Source organism: Rhinolophus ferrumequinum, chromosome 11 (assembly GCF_004115265.2).
Source record: "Rhinolophus ferrumequinum isolate MPI-CBG mRhiFer1 chromosome 11, mRhiFer1_v1.p, whole genome shotgun sequence".
In the NCBI taxonomy this organism is placed as follows: Eukaryota; Metazoa; Chordata; class Mammalia; order Chiroptera; family Rhinolophidae; genus Rhinolophus; species Rhinolophus ferrumequinum.
In genome coordinates this window covers 65,951,448-65,966,112 of record NC_046294.1, presented here as the reverse complement: position 1 = coordinate 65,966,112, position 14,665 = coordinate 65,951,448, and the positions used below count along the sequence as shown (strand labels likewise).

At 38.2% G+C, this 14,665-nt stretch overlaps 1 protein-coding gene across 2 annotated transcripts in view; it reads left to right on the top strand.

Annotated features, from left to right (window-relative positions):
• Window positions 1–7,372: 7,372 nt before the first annotated feature.
• The window catches only part of SESN3 (sestrin 3), a 64,321-nt gene continuing 57,028 nt past the window's right edge, over window positions 7,373–14,665 (top strand). Inside the window, exon 1 of one of the 2 annotated variants that reach the window (XM_033119424.1) lies at window positions 7,373–7,670. In XM_033119424.1, the coding sequence (XP_032975315.1) occupies window positions 7,593–7,670 (78 nt within the window). In that variant the 5' untranslated portion in view covers window positions 7,373–7,592. The remainder of the gene's footprint in view (window positions 7,671–14,665) is intronic. The other variant, XM_033119425.1, reaches the window with a different exon arrangement.

Sequence of the window (14,665 nt, the reverse complement as noted above, 5' to 3'; positions counted from 1 at the left end):
GCAAATAAACTAAATAGATGTTAAGAATGATTTAAAAAAAATTAGGTAAAACTTTTTAGCAATCATTATGTGGAATATGTACTTATAAAGAGTTTCCCAAAATCTTTTGGTAACTTAAAACTTTAGAGTTTTGCCAAGTTAAATAAGTCAAATTCATTGAATATCAAGATCATTTCCAAATAAGATAAAATACTGAAACATTGTTATGTTAAATAAGTCTATCTACTATTGACCTACTACAGAGAAGCAAAAAGATAGATTTGAATCTGTTCATGAAAATGTTTTGTGTTTTGTTGAGGAAGCATGTTTCTAAAAATTAAGAAATATATTTGCCAGTGAAAAAAAATAAAACCTTTGTTTCTAGAGGTTATGAAATGTATTGATACATTTGCCATTCTAAAGAATTGCCAATCTAAAGTAAGCTAATTGCTTACTTTTCAGTTGTCATTAGAAATTAAGCTTCCTAAGGGTTGAGACTTCTAATTAATATAGAGGAAAATAATGTGTTTTCAGTAAAAGGAGGTATAAAGTATACAATGTATTTCTGAGGAAATTAAAAGAAAATGGTTTGTTCTAAAATAAATTGATTATTGAGGCGGACGGGTGGCTCAGCTGGTTAGAGCGCGAGCTCTGGGCAGCGGGGCTGCACGTTCAATTCCCACATGGGCCAGTGTGCTGCACCCTGGCAACTAGAGTGAGGTCAATGAGCTGCCACTGAGCTCCTGGATGGCTCAGTTGGTTGGAGTGCGGACTCTCAACCACAAAGTTGCCAGCTGGACTCCTCGACTCCCGCAATGGATGGTGGGCTGCACCCCCTGCAACTAACAACGGCAACTGGACCTGGAGCTGAGCTGTGGCTTCCACAACTAAGATTGAAAGGACAACAACTTGACTTGGAAAAGTCCCGGAAGTACACACTGTTCCCCAATACAGTCCTGTTTAAAAAAAAAAAAAAAAAATGATTATTTCTGAATAAGAAGAGACAATCTCAGAAGGGCAAGAAAAGTTGTAAAAAAGTTTTGAAATGTTGGGAAAGAAATTTAATGTGTGATTAAGTTGGATAAGATTGAATGAATTTGTTAGAAGTGTTTTTGAAAATAAGCTTCAATATCAATAGTATACTAAGACAATAGTCTTTCGTCTGCTAAAAGGATAAAGTTTTCTTGAATTATTGGTCTGCTCCTAATAAGATATTGTGAAAAGTTTTCTGCTGAGAAAGCAAAGATTCTGTGTTTTATCAAAATTTTTTTCTGTGTTTTATGTTGTTTTAGTCAGGTCTTTGATTACTTAAGAAAACTGAATCTTCTCAATGGTAAGAGCTAAGACATTATTTGTCTTTGAAACCTTTTATTGTTACTTTGCTCAAGTAGATAATTAAGCATTATTTCATAACAATCTGTGATCCTATTTAGTCACGTATCCAAAAGTTAAGCCTTCTTTATGTTTTGTCTATATAGTGTATAAGTGTTCCAGAAATTGTGTGAAATTCCTGGAAGTCTGGTATATCCTAACATTAGATGTTGTCTATCATTAAAAGTGAGGCTCACACTAAAAAAACCCAACCTGAGTAACAAGGATATATCCTAGCTGACTTTCGTGCAAAGGCAGCAGCAACAAAATCTATAAAGATTGTGGTACATGTGGATGAAGTCCATTCTGCTTCTGCAAAAATGACCCCTCAGTGCCGGTCTTTTGCAATCTTGATGCCCTTGTAACATGGCAACAGTCTGCTCCTAAATTAGAGAAACTATAATGGTGGAAAATAGCTGCAAATTAAATGAATAGTCAGAGCTGTGGGAAAACCCAAGACAACTGGTTTTTCACCGCTCTCTGGCGTACCCCATTTTTGGTTTTTGCTTTCCTTCATCTGCCATAGTTGCATTTCAGTTGGACTTCATTCTACTTGATGACTCAGTATGGGTCATCAATATATTCTTGTTGTTGTATGTATGTTTTTCAGATAGTTTGAAGCCTTCCTCTGCTGCAAGGCTGATGCCCTCAATAGCAAAGAAACTGTTTGAAAATGTGTTTCCCCCTTGGGATATACCTTTCACAATTTCTAATGTTTGTGGGATCCACTTCACTAAACAAGTTCTACAAGCCTTGATGGAAAACCTTGCAGAAACTTCTTGGAATTACCACTGACCCTATCACCCTCAATCATCAGGCAAAGTCAAGAGAAGTAATGTAAAAATTGGATTCACAAAACTATTAACAACAAAAAAAATCAAGATCAAAAAGAATTAACAGGGGACTGAATGAACTCATACAAATGATTATAATTTTTATGACTTTTTGTTTGAAATATTACTGGTTCTTTAATCTTCTGTTTTCCACATACAAGGAAAGCTTTTCTCTTCAGGTACCTATGACTTAGAGCAATTTGGTAAATTTCACCTTTGTGAGCAGAATTGAAATATTTATTTTTTCTCCTTATTTAATATTTCCAGAATCCAGAAATCAGTATTGTTATTTTTATGACAATATTTTTATTTGCATAAATTCAATAAGAATCTGTTCTTGTAATAAGACATAATTGGAAACTGGTTACATTACCAAGGCTTTGACCGGAATGTCAAATTTGAAAAAAGACACACATAGACTCAGATATGACCAGACAGCTTTAAGGAACTAAAATTGTCCTATGGAAGCCAATATGATACTTGGAAATATCAGCCTGGTACCTTGCTTACAGGTTCCCAGCATCCTTACCAGGTGAGCACCTGTCACTTCCTGGCAGGTGCAGGAGCCTCAAGATATTTTGGGGACCTCAAGAAGAGAGGAACTCACCTAAATCTATAGGTATTACAGGGTAAGTGTGATGGCAAATCCTTGCCTTGGCTTTTCTGGCCTCAAGAGGCCTTTTAAAATTCAATCTGAAGATCCCTTATGAAAAATTCCAGCAAAGCAAATTTAATAGAGCCATAAGGTTAATTACTATTTTTGCTGCTCCTATGTAAATAACAGGCTAAGTTTATTGAAACTAGACCTACTTTGCAAACAAATTAGTCTTCATTTGGCTATCTTTGGTAAAAATGAGGGTAATTTTAGAGAGAAAAATTATGATTCAGTAATATACCTTTGTGGATATTACAGTCTAGGGCTGTCCATTATCTCTTTAGGTTTTGCTCCTACCTATGAACTAGACTGGATCCTGAATTATTCTAGTTTCCCCCAATATCTGGCTGATGCTCCAAACTAATGTTTCCAATTTTTCTCTTACCCGTCTGACTTGTAACCATTGAGAACTGAATCTGCCCTTTTCCCAAAGCTATGCAAGCTAAACTGGGACAACTTGATATAAATTTCGGAGAAACCACAAAAGCTCACATATGGACAATATATGTGACTGTTGCAGAAAAATCACCAGGGATTGTAAACCAGGAGAATCTGTCAGATTCTCTCCATTTGCCTACTTCACTCCATTTGAAGATGCTTCAAGCCAGACATCTAGAAATCTCAACTGGCTGCCTTCAGAACACAGAAACTGAAATTAAGTCTGATTCGATCATTAAGCATTGTGTGGTTTTGTTGTTATTGTTGTTGTTGTTGTTCCCATAGAGATGCCTCTTATTAAACACCTGATTGCTTGAACCACAGGCCTAACTTTGGAAGCCACCTGAATATCAACTCTTGAGATGAGAGACAACCATTTAATTGAACTGACCTATTCTCAAGACAGACACTGGTTTCTAAAACTGATATATGACAATAATGTTTTAATTGGTCTTTTCCTAATGTTTTAGCCTAAAAATTGTCACAAAACTTGAACTGACTAAAAATTCATATATAGTAAGCCTGTCTCTAATCCACTTCCCCTCTCTAGGGTACATGATGGACATAAGGAAGGCATTGCCACTTTGACATCAAGGGACTTTAAACTATTTTGTTTGATCTATGATATTTTCTGAGAGAAAAATCCTGATCAAAAAGGGGAAATGAGGAATAGAGTGAAGAAATAAAATGGAGTCGCTGTAGTAAAGTGGTAAATTAGTAAAATCAAGTAGGTTGAGGTATGAAGAAACAATTCTATTCTAACTAGCCTGGGAATTTAAACTTTTTTGAACTTTCCAGCCCTGCATCAATGCCTGGATATACATCAAACCTCCAGGTAATCCTCTAATTATCTTCTGCAGGTCTAAGGAATAAAATGTTCATGTATCCAGATCACGTGACACCCAGTATCTAAAACACTGATCATCCAGAACACTGGTCATCTAGAGCACTGCCATCTTGCACCAATCCAGAGGCTAAGATTGCAGGATTGATTCTTCTCAGGAATGTAAGGAGGTTATAAGAACCCTCAGCTTTTCTTTCTTCTTTGGAAAACTCTGGGTATTGCCTGGTTGTGTTTCCAGTTTGCAAACCCTAAGACCTTTGAATAAATCTTTATTATTTATTTCTAGCAAAGCCTCTAGGCTCATTTTGAGTTTGTTCAAGAAGTGTGATCTATGATTTGCAAGTCACTTATTCTCTGAGTCCCATTCTCTTGATGATATCCAGGCTGGCCAGGTGAGGAATGGAAGACCACAGAAGGGTCCAGACTCTAAAATTACCTTGAGAGTAAAGAAAAAGTATGATAGAAGTGAGGGTGTAAGAGCCCGAAGAAAGAGTGGTTGCTGTGTATTGAGACCGAGTTACTGGATTGAAGACATAAGGGGTGGATCATAAAAACATATGTAACTGTTCAATATAAGAAATGTCTCAATGCAATAATACATGGTTAACTGCCAAATAAATGACATTATAGACAACATTACAAAACTTGGAGGAGCTTGGTGGAGAGAGCCATCATTAGGTTCCATACATGTATTTGATCACGTATCAGTGAAAATATTCCTCTAGAATCTCCCTTGAGCAATCTTTGTTAGAGGGTATAATTGCGTAGGGTAGATTCTCTTGGCGATTCTTTGTGGGAAATTTAGTTATTGAAAACTTTTAGGGCCTTTCTTAGGGCCTCATTGCTAAAGAATTTTAGCTATTAAGTAAAAGGAAAGGTTATAAAAAGAATATAATAGAAAATAATTTGAGGTTAAAATGCTATTTGAGAAAATTCAATCTCTGCACAAAAATTCACTTCATTCCTCAACTTCTTCTTTTCTTTAAAATGAAGTCACATAAAATCTGCTTTACAAGACAGAACCAGCAAGGAATATAGCCCAAGAAATTTACCACGAAATGGAGACACATATGTGTTTCAGTTCTAGGAAAGCTGTGTCTTGCTAACTTTCTTCCTGAATTTCTTGGTTCCTTACATTGAAAAGCATATGGGAATCTCTCCCTTTGCTGAACTTTCTTTTTGCTGTTACAGTTTTGCAGTTTCTCCTAACTGAATGTTAAGCACCTTCCCCACACCATTGCTAGTATTCGAGGCTATATATGTCCACACAGCATTAAGCGACCTTGACCTATCGCTACTTCAGTCGATCAACACATTTACCCAACCACATAACTTAGACCCTTTGGGGGTTTTCCAGTCTATTTTAATCTATTTAAACCCGACACTGGCAGATTTCCATTTCCTTTGTTCCTTGTGTAGACTTGGTTTATGCCTTTTGGTCTCTAAAAAGGACAGAGAAGAGGCAGCAGTTGAAAAATGAGATTGGCAGTTTTAACCAAACAATTTGGTCAAAGAGCTTTGATATGCTAAACTTGCTAGCTCCTCCCAGTGTACCTTTCTGATTTTGCATCACACCACCACACTGAATCCCAAAGGAAACCAGGGTAGTTTTTCAAATTAAAAAGAAAAGAAAGATGGGCAAAGCAGTGTAACCGTCCTTTTAAATCATCTCCACGGATTCATTCTGCGAAATGCAGGCCTTCATAAATCTCCGTACACCAGAGACCTTTTAAAAACGAGAAGCCGAGAATACTGATCGTGTTCTAAAGAGCGAAAACAGGTGATGTCATAACGCACAGCCCAGTGTGGTCACAGCCAAGGCCGGGCGGGGAGCTGGGGCTCCAGTAAGCACAGAGCTCTGCGTCAGTGGGTGAATCAAGTTATCTCCGGGGCCCCGAGGACACCGGTGAGGACCCGGCACCAATCAGGTTCTCGCTCGGCGCCTGCCTTTGTTCTCACTAGGGAGCAGGTTCAGCGGCGTCTGGCGCCGGGAACCTGCACTCTACCCGCACGCGCGTTGCTGGGCCCTTTGGGAGACCTGGCTCCCCCTCTGGCCTTGTCCCCCTCACGTCCTGCCAGCCAGAGCTTTTCCCAATTAGATCTGCCTTCTCTTCCCAGAGCGTGAACAAAAAATCCTGACTCACCATTTTTTAGCTTTGGAAGAGGCCGGTCCAGCCCAACAGTTTTAAAAGGCAGTTATGTTCTCTAAACCTTCCCCCAAAGCACGGTTGTGTGTTCTGCGTGCGTCTGACGAGCTGCCTCAGAAAGGATTTTTGGGTGAGAAAGCAAACCTGTCTCTTTGGTCCCTTAGTGCTGGACAAATAAAGGAACTTTCATTACTGAGAGGACTGCGAAAACGGGTTTCACATGGAGAGCAAACCGCGAAACCAGAGATTTTATGTCTTTTCCCCACTAACTCCATTAATGGTGTAAATGTACCTCAAACATTTATCCTCTACTCTCCACCCAAGCCTTAGGTAACTGGTCTTTTGCAAAAAGAGTTTCACGATAAATGATGCAAAGTTCTTAAAGACCTCCTGGATGCAAAGTGTTACGTGACTGCGGTCTTCTTTACAGCTAAGCTAAGAACTGGGCAGAGAAAACCTGACCACTGCCGTGAGGGTCAGAACGTTTTAGCTCCTCACCCCACCCGCTGCCACCTCCCCAACCTTTCACAAGAAATCAGGAAATATTCAGCCCAATCTTAGAACCACTAGCGAGCTCCAGCTCCCAGCTATTTATTGCACTCCCTCACCAGTTCTGCAGGGACCTAGAGAAGGGGGCGTGGCTTGCCTTAGCGGAGGGGCTGGGCTTCCCGGGAAGATTTGTATATGACACGACCGCTTCCTTCTATTGGCGGAGCTGCACAAACTGTATTCCCTCCCACCCTACTAACTAACTAACCCGCCATCTCCCTTCAGTTATGAGCCTCGGAGATAAACTTAACTTGCCCGGAGATTCAAGGCATACTCGGCCTCTCTGATTGGCCGACGCGGCTCCCAGCCGAGCTCTAGTTACTCATTGGCGGCGAGCTAGCGACCCGGGGGCGTGGCCGGAGCTGTCCGATTGGCGGGAGGGGGCGGTCCCGGAGCGTGAAGGTGGTGAAGGTGGTGGAGAGGCGGGGGCGGGGCCGCACTGAGGCGCTGCGGCGGCGGCGGCGGCGGAGGCAGCGGTGGCGGCTGCTCGTCCTAGCCTGGCGGGGGCGGGGGTCTGGAGAATGGGGGCGGGTGGAACAACGGGCCGGTGAGGAGCAGCCGCCACCGTCTCCGCCGTCGCTTCGGCAGCCGCCGCGGTGGTCGCCTCGGACAGCGTCGCTTGCTCTCGGACCGTCGCCTCCTATCCTGACATCCCGCCGGGAGGAGGCTGAAGCGCAGCCGGCGGCGCAGGGACGGTCCGGCTCCGCAGCGGCGCGGGCGGCCGCAGTGACAGCCCGGCCCCGGCCCGCCGCCCGCCCTCGGTGCCCGCAGCCACGATGAATCGGGGCGGCAGCAGCCCGTCGGCCGCCGCCAACTACCTGCTCTGTACCAACTGCCGGAAAGTGTTGCGGAAGGTACGGGCTCGGCCTGGGGTCCGGCTGGCGAGGGGCGCTTCCTGCGGGTCGGCGCTCAAGCTGCTCGGCCCTGGGGCGCATTCTTGGGGCGAGGCTCGAAGGGACCCCGGGGCGCCTTCCCTACGCCGAGACCGAAAAAGGGGGCGTGGGTTGAGGGTGGAAGGTTTAGACTGCTGCTGCTTTTTATCTCTGCCAGGACCGACGCTAGTCCCGAGGGGTTGGAGATTTTGGGGGATCGGGGGGAATGGTGCTTGTGTTTTGTTTTTCGGCTCATCTTCTTCCCTTGAAACCCCGGCCTGGTCCTCGGGCTGAGGAAGCGAGGGACCTGTTCGATCCTTCTCCCAGTGCTGTTGATGGAGGTCGATGTGAAATCAGAACGGCCAGGTCTGGTCTTGAGGAACCTGGCTCCTTCGCTGTGGCTAACTCCTGCGGGTGTTGTTTTTGTTTACTCGCTTGTTTCTTCTTTCTGCCTTCCTTGCTCTCTCCCCTAACACCCCCTTTTTACATTCTTTTGATAGTCCTCTTGTGTCTATAACTCAGTCATGAAAGGAACTGGTAAAACAGCTTGAACTTTATGCCCATGGGAAATGCTATTCGACCTTACAGTTCCTCGGGCTGGGGTTGGGGGAGGAGACTGAGATGGAAGTGAGTTATCCCTCCCTAGCAACCCCCTCTTCTCCCCGGTGTAGGTCCAGAAAAATCAGACGCACAATCAGCTTATTGCTTCCTAGAGTGACTGATAAAAGTTTACTCCAGTATTGTTTAGCTCACTTGGCTTAATCGCTCCGTTAAAGGAGGGGGAGGGGGTGAGAAGATGTCGCTTTAGACCGAGGAAAGCTTTTAATCAGACTCGTATAGCGGCCACTGGATAATATTTTAATCGTTTATTCTTATCCAAACTCTATTTTTACATTTCGTTAAGTGGAAACATTAGTTGAGGTGTTTCTGTTTGTCCAATACAAATGAATTAAAATTGCTGAGCTGTGCAAATGCATAGGGACTAAGGTGAATACGGCACCGTTTTTAGTCAATTTCCCTAACTACAGTTCCGTTGGGGTTGTTCTTTATATACGTATTAAAAAAAGAAAGAAAGCATGTAAGTAAGCAAGCTCAAATATTTGCGCTCTTTGTCCTAAAACTGTTTTTCTTCCTCTGTGGGTCAGGCCAAGTGCCAATCAAAGTTGTTTTTCAAGCCTCTTTTCCCTGCAGTAGGGCTGCTGCTTTCTTTCTTTTTTTTTTTTTTTTCTGTTTTACTTGAGAGCATGAAGAAAGCAAAGGGATTGCAGATTTGAAGTTAATCGAACAATTAAATATGCCTTAAATTGTGTTTATTGCGTATGTTTTTCTTGAAACAGATTTTTATTAAATGTGCATGTTGAGTATGTGCAGTTATTTTTTTCCCCATAAACTCTGGGATCAAATTACAGTTGATACTTGTTCAGCTCATTGTAGGGCAGCTTGTGAGAAATGCAATGGATCAGAAGTGCAGATCAGCTTAGTTGAATGTTAACGCTTTCACTTCAGGGCCAGATGTCATCTGAACTAAGCTTTTTAAAAAATGGTTATTATTATTTCCTAACTTTAAAAGTTTCAAGTTATGTCTTTATCATGAAAAAAGTGTTGTTTGAGACACGTTTGATTAAACTCAAGCCTGGTTAAAATAACAGCTAGTTGGTTTTTTTGTGTTTTGTTTTAACTGAATGGGGAGGGGAGAGCTATATTGATTTTCATTTTTTTAAAGGCTCTGGCAATTTGGTAGGCTAATAAAATGTTTGGAGGTGATATTAGGCTTCAAAATCTACTTTATTATTTTTTTGAGAGAACCATGGCTATGGATTCATCACACTTTGCTATCATTCTTTATATCTTTACCTTAACTTTTAAGAAATTATTTCTATTTATCTAGAGAGAGCATCCTCATCTCTAGCCATTATTAAAAGAGAGAGATATATAGAAAATGGGGATTCACTGTTTTCATATTTTATAATTGCTATGCACACCTCTGCCAATGTTACAATTTTTAGTAACTCCAAGGGGTATTTAATATTGATTCATGCAGTAGCATGCATTGACTTTAGATGGAAATGGGACTGTTTGAGCCAGTTAGGACATGACTTGGCAATATTTCTAGCTTTTTTAAAAGTACTATTCTTAAGTGCTCTTAAAAAATATCAAGTGTTTAGTGTTTTAAATTTTCAGCATTTAAAAATAGAATGTGAGAGTTTATTTCTAATAAAGAGATGGTTTTCTTTTTAACTGAACATTATACTCTAAGTAAAATTCATCAACAACTCTGTGTGATTTTCTGAATTTATCTTGTGTTTTCCAATTAATAAAGTGTTCAGTAATAACCAAGTGAGTCACAGAATTTTGAATTTTTGTTCAGTGTAGTTCATAATGGAAGAATAAAATTCATGCATACCCAGTGTGAATTACTCTTTGCTGTTATAATCCTCATTAATGACAGGGGAAGAGTCACCTTTATATGTGGCATGATGCCTTTTTCTGTAAGTGGCTTAATTTGTTGCAGTGTGTTGAATTTGGGGCATCTTCAAAAGGAACTGGATTCACCTTCACATGAAATTATTTGGTTTAACCCCGTATCTGAAAACTGAGTTGTATATTGTATGAGAATCATATTTATTCTTAGAAGTTCCTTTACAATTTTGATTGTGTCCTCCATAATAAAGAATATAATATGGAATAAAATATTCAAAATATTTTATTGAACATACCTAATATGAATATACCTAAAATAATTAATATACCTAATTTGGTAATCATAGGTCAGTAAAAAGAATGGAAAGGTAAGCCATAGAGGGTAACAAACAAACTGTCCTCAAGTCTAAAACTCCTACTAAGCCTAACTTCATCTCTTATCAATGAAATAATTCAATAAAGTTTGAAATAAAAGAAAATGCTTCTATTTACTTTGGGAAAGATAATGAATTTTGAAGTGTAATACATTTTACATGAATAAATTCCAGGGACAACTAGATAAATTTTAAAGTGGAGTGCCAAACTGCATTAAAAAAGGTAGGTAACAGTCCACTCATTTTCCAATAAATAAAAGGTGTCATATTACAATGTACCTTGAGTATTAAGCAGTTAGTGCTACTGAAGTGACTAAAGCTCTGCGCTATAAGTTAAAGGATTTAATATTTAAAATTCTTCATGTGTTTGGTTAGTTCCAGTGATAGATGTTTGTTGGTTATTGCAGTTTTCCACTTTGCTTATATAATCACTTATTTTGACAACTTTTTGATGGTTTTATAAATGAAGAGACTGCGAAAATAAAATGGGAAATATTAGATTGAACCATATGAATCTCATTTTTTATCGTCAAAATTGTCAGTTAGTAACAATTTTATATGGTTCAACCAATAGCATGGAATTGCTTTGACTATGGATTAGTGGCTATTCTGCCTTGGTTAATCAGGTTTCTTATGTACATAATTTTGATTGTTAAAAGGTTTTTACTTCATTTTTATCTTAAATGAGTTAAGCAGATATTAAGCAGTGAATTTATAAGAGCAAATCATTATGCAGTGGTTTTCAAACTGCTTTTTATGTAGCCCTAAATGCTTTAGTGTTCAAAAATGCTTGAGTTGGATTAAATTTTTAAGTACATTTAAAATTATAGCTACCCAAAAATATGTTTTACCAAATTTTAACATTATTTAAAAAATTATTTTTTGTTACAAGATAATTCTTGTGCAGGCCTTGAATTAAAAAATACATATATATGTGTGTGTATATATATGTATATATATATATATACACACACATATATATATACACATATATATATTTAAACTTTTTTGTTAATATGACATTGATGAGAAAGATTGTCATTGATTATGAGGGCACTGGCTGTTTTTAAAAAATTTCTAACTATACATAACTACTAATGCTAAATTTTTACTTGTGAGAACACCAACTCATTATTAGAAACGTATTTTATCACTAAAACTTATAAAAATTATTGTTTTGTATACTTATATATTTCGTAGTTAAGGTTCAATATAAGATTTTATTTGTAAAAGGGATTCTGCTGCTTCTCCCACCTCCCAACCATCAAATAATTAAATTGCTAAAATATAACTGGTAATGTAGTGATACTGGAAGCCACAGGATGTCCTCATAGTAAGGTCTTTGACAGGTCCTTTAATTTTGGGCAGGTTAGTTAACTTCCTTGAAGCCTAGTTTTCTCTGTAAAATTTAGATAATTCCTACTTGCCTTACAGGTTACTGTAAGCATAGCTTGAGAGAGGTAATGTGTGTTAAAATACTTTGTAAACCATAAAGTACAACTATAAATATAAGGAAGAACAAGACAAGCCTATTTATTTTCCCCTTTCCCAGTATACCTTAGTTCTTTATGTGTTGTGGCAATGTATTTCAATACATACTGAGTAATTTCATTAGTCTTCACTTTTCTGTCCTATTTAATTATTGCCTGTAAATGCAAGGTAAGGATATTAATGCTTTTAGTTAGAATGATCAACATTTTTTGTTTGCATATTTCTATTTGTATCCTACTCCACCCTCCCCCAAATAGTAATCCAATGTATAGATTTTGGTTTTTCAAATAATAAAATAAAATTGCTTTTTGGACTCTTCAGCAGATGAGGGAAATTGACACTTAATTTGAAAAGACTAAGAATTAAAGATCATTCTGTTTAATAGAAGTTGGGGCAAACCTAGGAAAAAGCAAAGACTTTTTAATTATTTTAATTTAGGAGAAGAGATATGGAAGTTAAAGTCTCTCAGCCTTTTCTCCCCGTCTCTTCATCCCTTTCTTGTTTCCCTTTTGAAGTAATTGGGTTATAACTTATATATGTCTAGACCATCACAATTTTTAATGTTTTCACATTATCTCAGTTGATTCTCACAAACTCCAAAAATTTAAGTGGCATGGCCTCTCTCATACAACTAGTAAGATGTCCATTTAATTCTTAATACTGCCTCTAGAATAAACTAAACTGTATTCTAATTGTCCCCTGCATTATTGAGGTTGCCAGGGATTATCCTCACTCCCAACTTCAGCATCTATGGAATGCCTGTAGATACTTAAAACTCTCCAGGTACTCTTGGTTGGAAGTATGAATTTTAGCCACTCTTTGACATATTATTGCAGATCAACTGAAGGGAAAGGAGAAGAGTTAGCTGCCTATTTTTATGTAACAGTCGTTTGATTAATTCCTTAATAAGATAAAGCAGCAATTATCAAATATGATCTTAAGACCCTGGGGGTGTTCAGGACCCTTTTGGAAGTCCAGGGGTCAAAACTATTTTTGTAATCATACTAAGACTTTATTACCTTTTTCACGGTGCAAAAGCACTGGAGGTAAAACTGTGCTGGCTCCTTAGTATAAATCAAGGAGTGACACCAAACAGTAAACACTCTTCTTCACTGTCATATACTCATAGTGGAAAAAAAATGCCAGTATTTAAGAGAGTCCTTGAAGAAGCAGTAAAAATTTAAATTTTGTTAAATCTTAACCTTTGAGTTTCCATCTTTTCAATATCCTGTGTGACAAAATAAGAAGTGCATAAAGCACTTCTGCATAGCAAATTGGTTGTCTCTAGGGAAAGAACTTGTGCAGTTATTTTAGTTGCAAGCTAAACTAGCCACTTTTTAAATGTAACCCCATTTTTATTTAAAAGAACACCTGTCAGAAAAACTTTGGTTATTCACATGTGGATATCTGATAAAAATTTTCTTAAAAATGAGTAATGTGATCCTAAAAATTCAAGGAAAAAAACTGGCAATATTTATTGCCAGTAAAATTTAAACTTTCAAGGAAATAATGGAGTTTTGGAAAATGTGTATCTGCCATCATTAGCTTGAAAGCTTTCCAATTCTTCAAGGTTCTCCTCTTAAGTGATATCAATGGATGTGATTTTTTTTTATGTTGTATAACAAAATGTGTCAGCATTGGGAATATCTGCATAATTCAATGAACCAATATCTTCAAAATGACTAGTGCATAAAGACATTGCTACTGAGGACCTTTCTTTCCTTTTCACCTAAGACCCAACCAGTTAGAGCACAATGGATATAATCTTTGCTCTCTGACCATTATTTTTATCACTGATAATGTTGTCTGTTCTTGAATTTTCAGGATCGCTTTATTCAGTTTTGAGAAAATGCTTATCAGAATCATACAAGGGTAAAAGATCCATTCAAAGTATAAGATAGACAAATGAATTTTAATATAGAGGATAGAAAGTTAAGTTTACTGATAGAGTTTCAGGTTCCACATTGCACCTCACCTTTAAAAAGCTCTACTTGTCAATTTTTGGTGTGGTATCGAAGAATACTCACAATTATCTTTTTCGTTTTCCAGCTACATATCTGTGTAAGGCCATATTTTCCTTACATACTTCAATCAAAGCAAGAGATTGAATGCAGAAGCAGATATGAAATTCAGTTGTCTTATATTAAACATTAAAGAAATTTGCAAAAACATAAATGTTATTCTCACTGTTTTTGTTCTGGAAAATTAAATGATTTTTATGAAAACATGACTTATGTTAACATGTAATAGATTTATTTTAAATGAATTAATAAACATTTAGAATGTTCTCAATTTTAATTTCTAATACAGTAAATGTTGGAAGTTATAACGTACACATAAACAAAAGCTCTTTGCGGTCTTCAATAATTTTTAAGATTGAAGGTTTTTCAAGACGAAAATATTTGAGAACTGTTGAGCCAAATTTCCTTGCAGTAGTGTGTGGTACATATAAAGGTAATTCTCAGGAGTGTCTGTGGGGAAAATTAAAGGTTAATATCACTGACAGAAAAATGTGGTTAAGACTAACCCAGTCACCTCTATTCTGTGGGAGGATCAGGTAGATACTGCCTAGCACCTTTTCAATGACATCCTAGAAGCTTCTCTGCTGCCATAGTAAGATTTAGGCTAACTAGAAATGATCTTCATCTAATTTTTGTGAGCATATCTTTACCTGATAGAAACCAGGGAGAA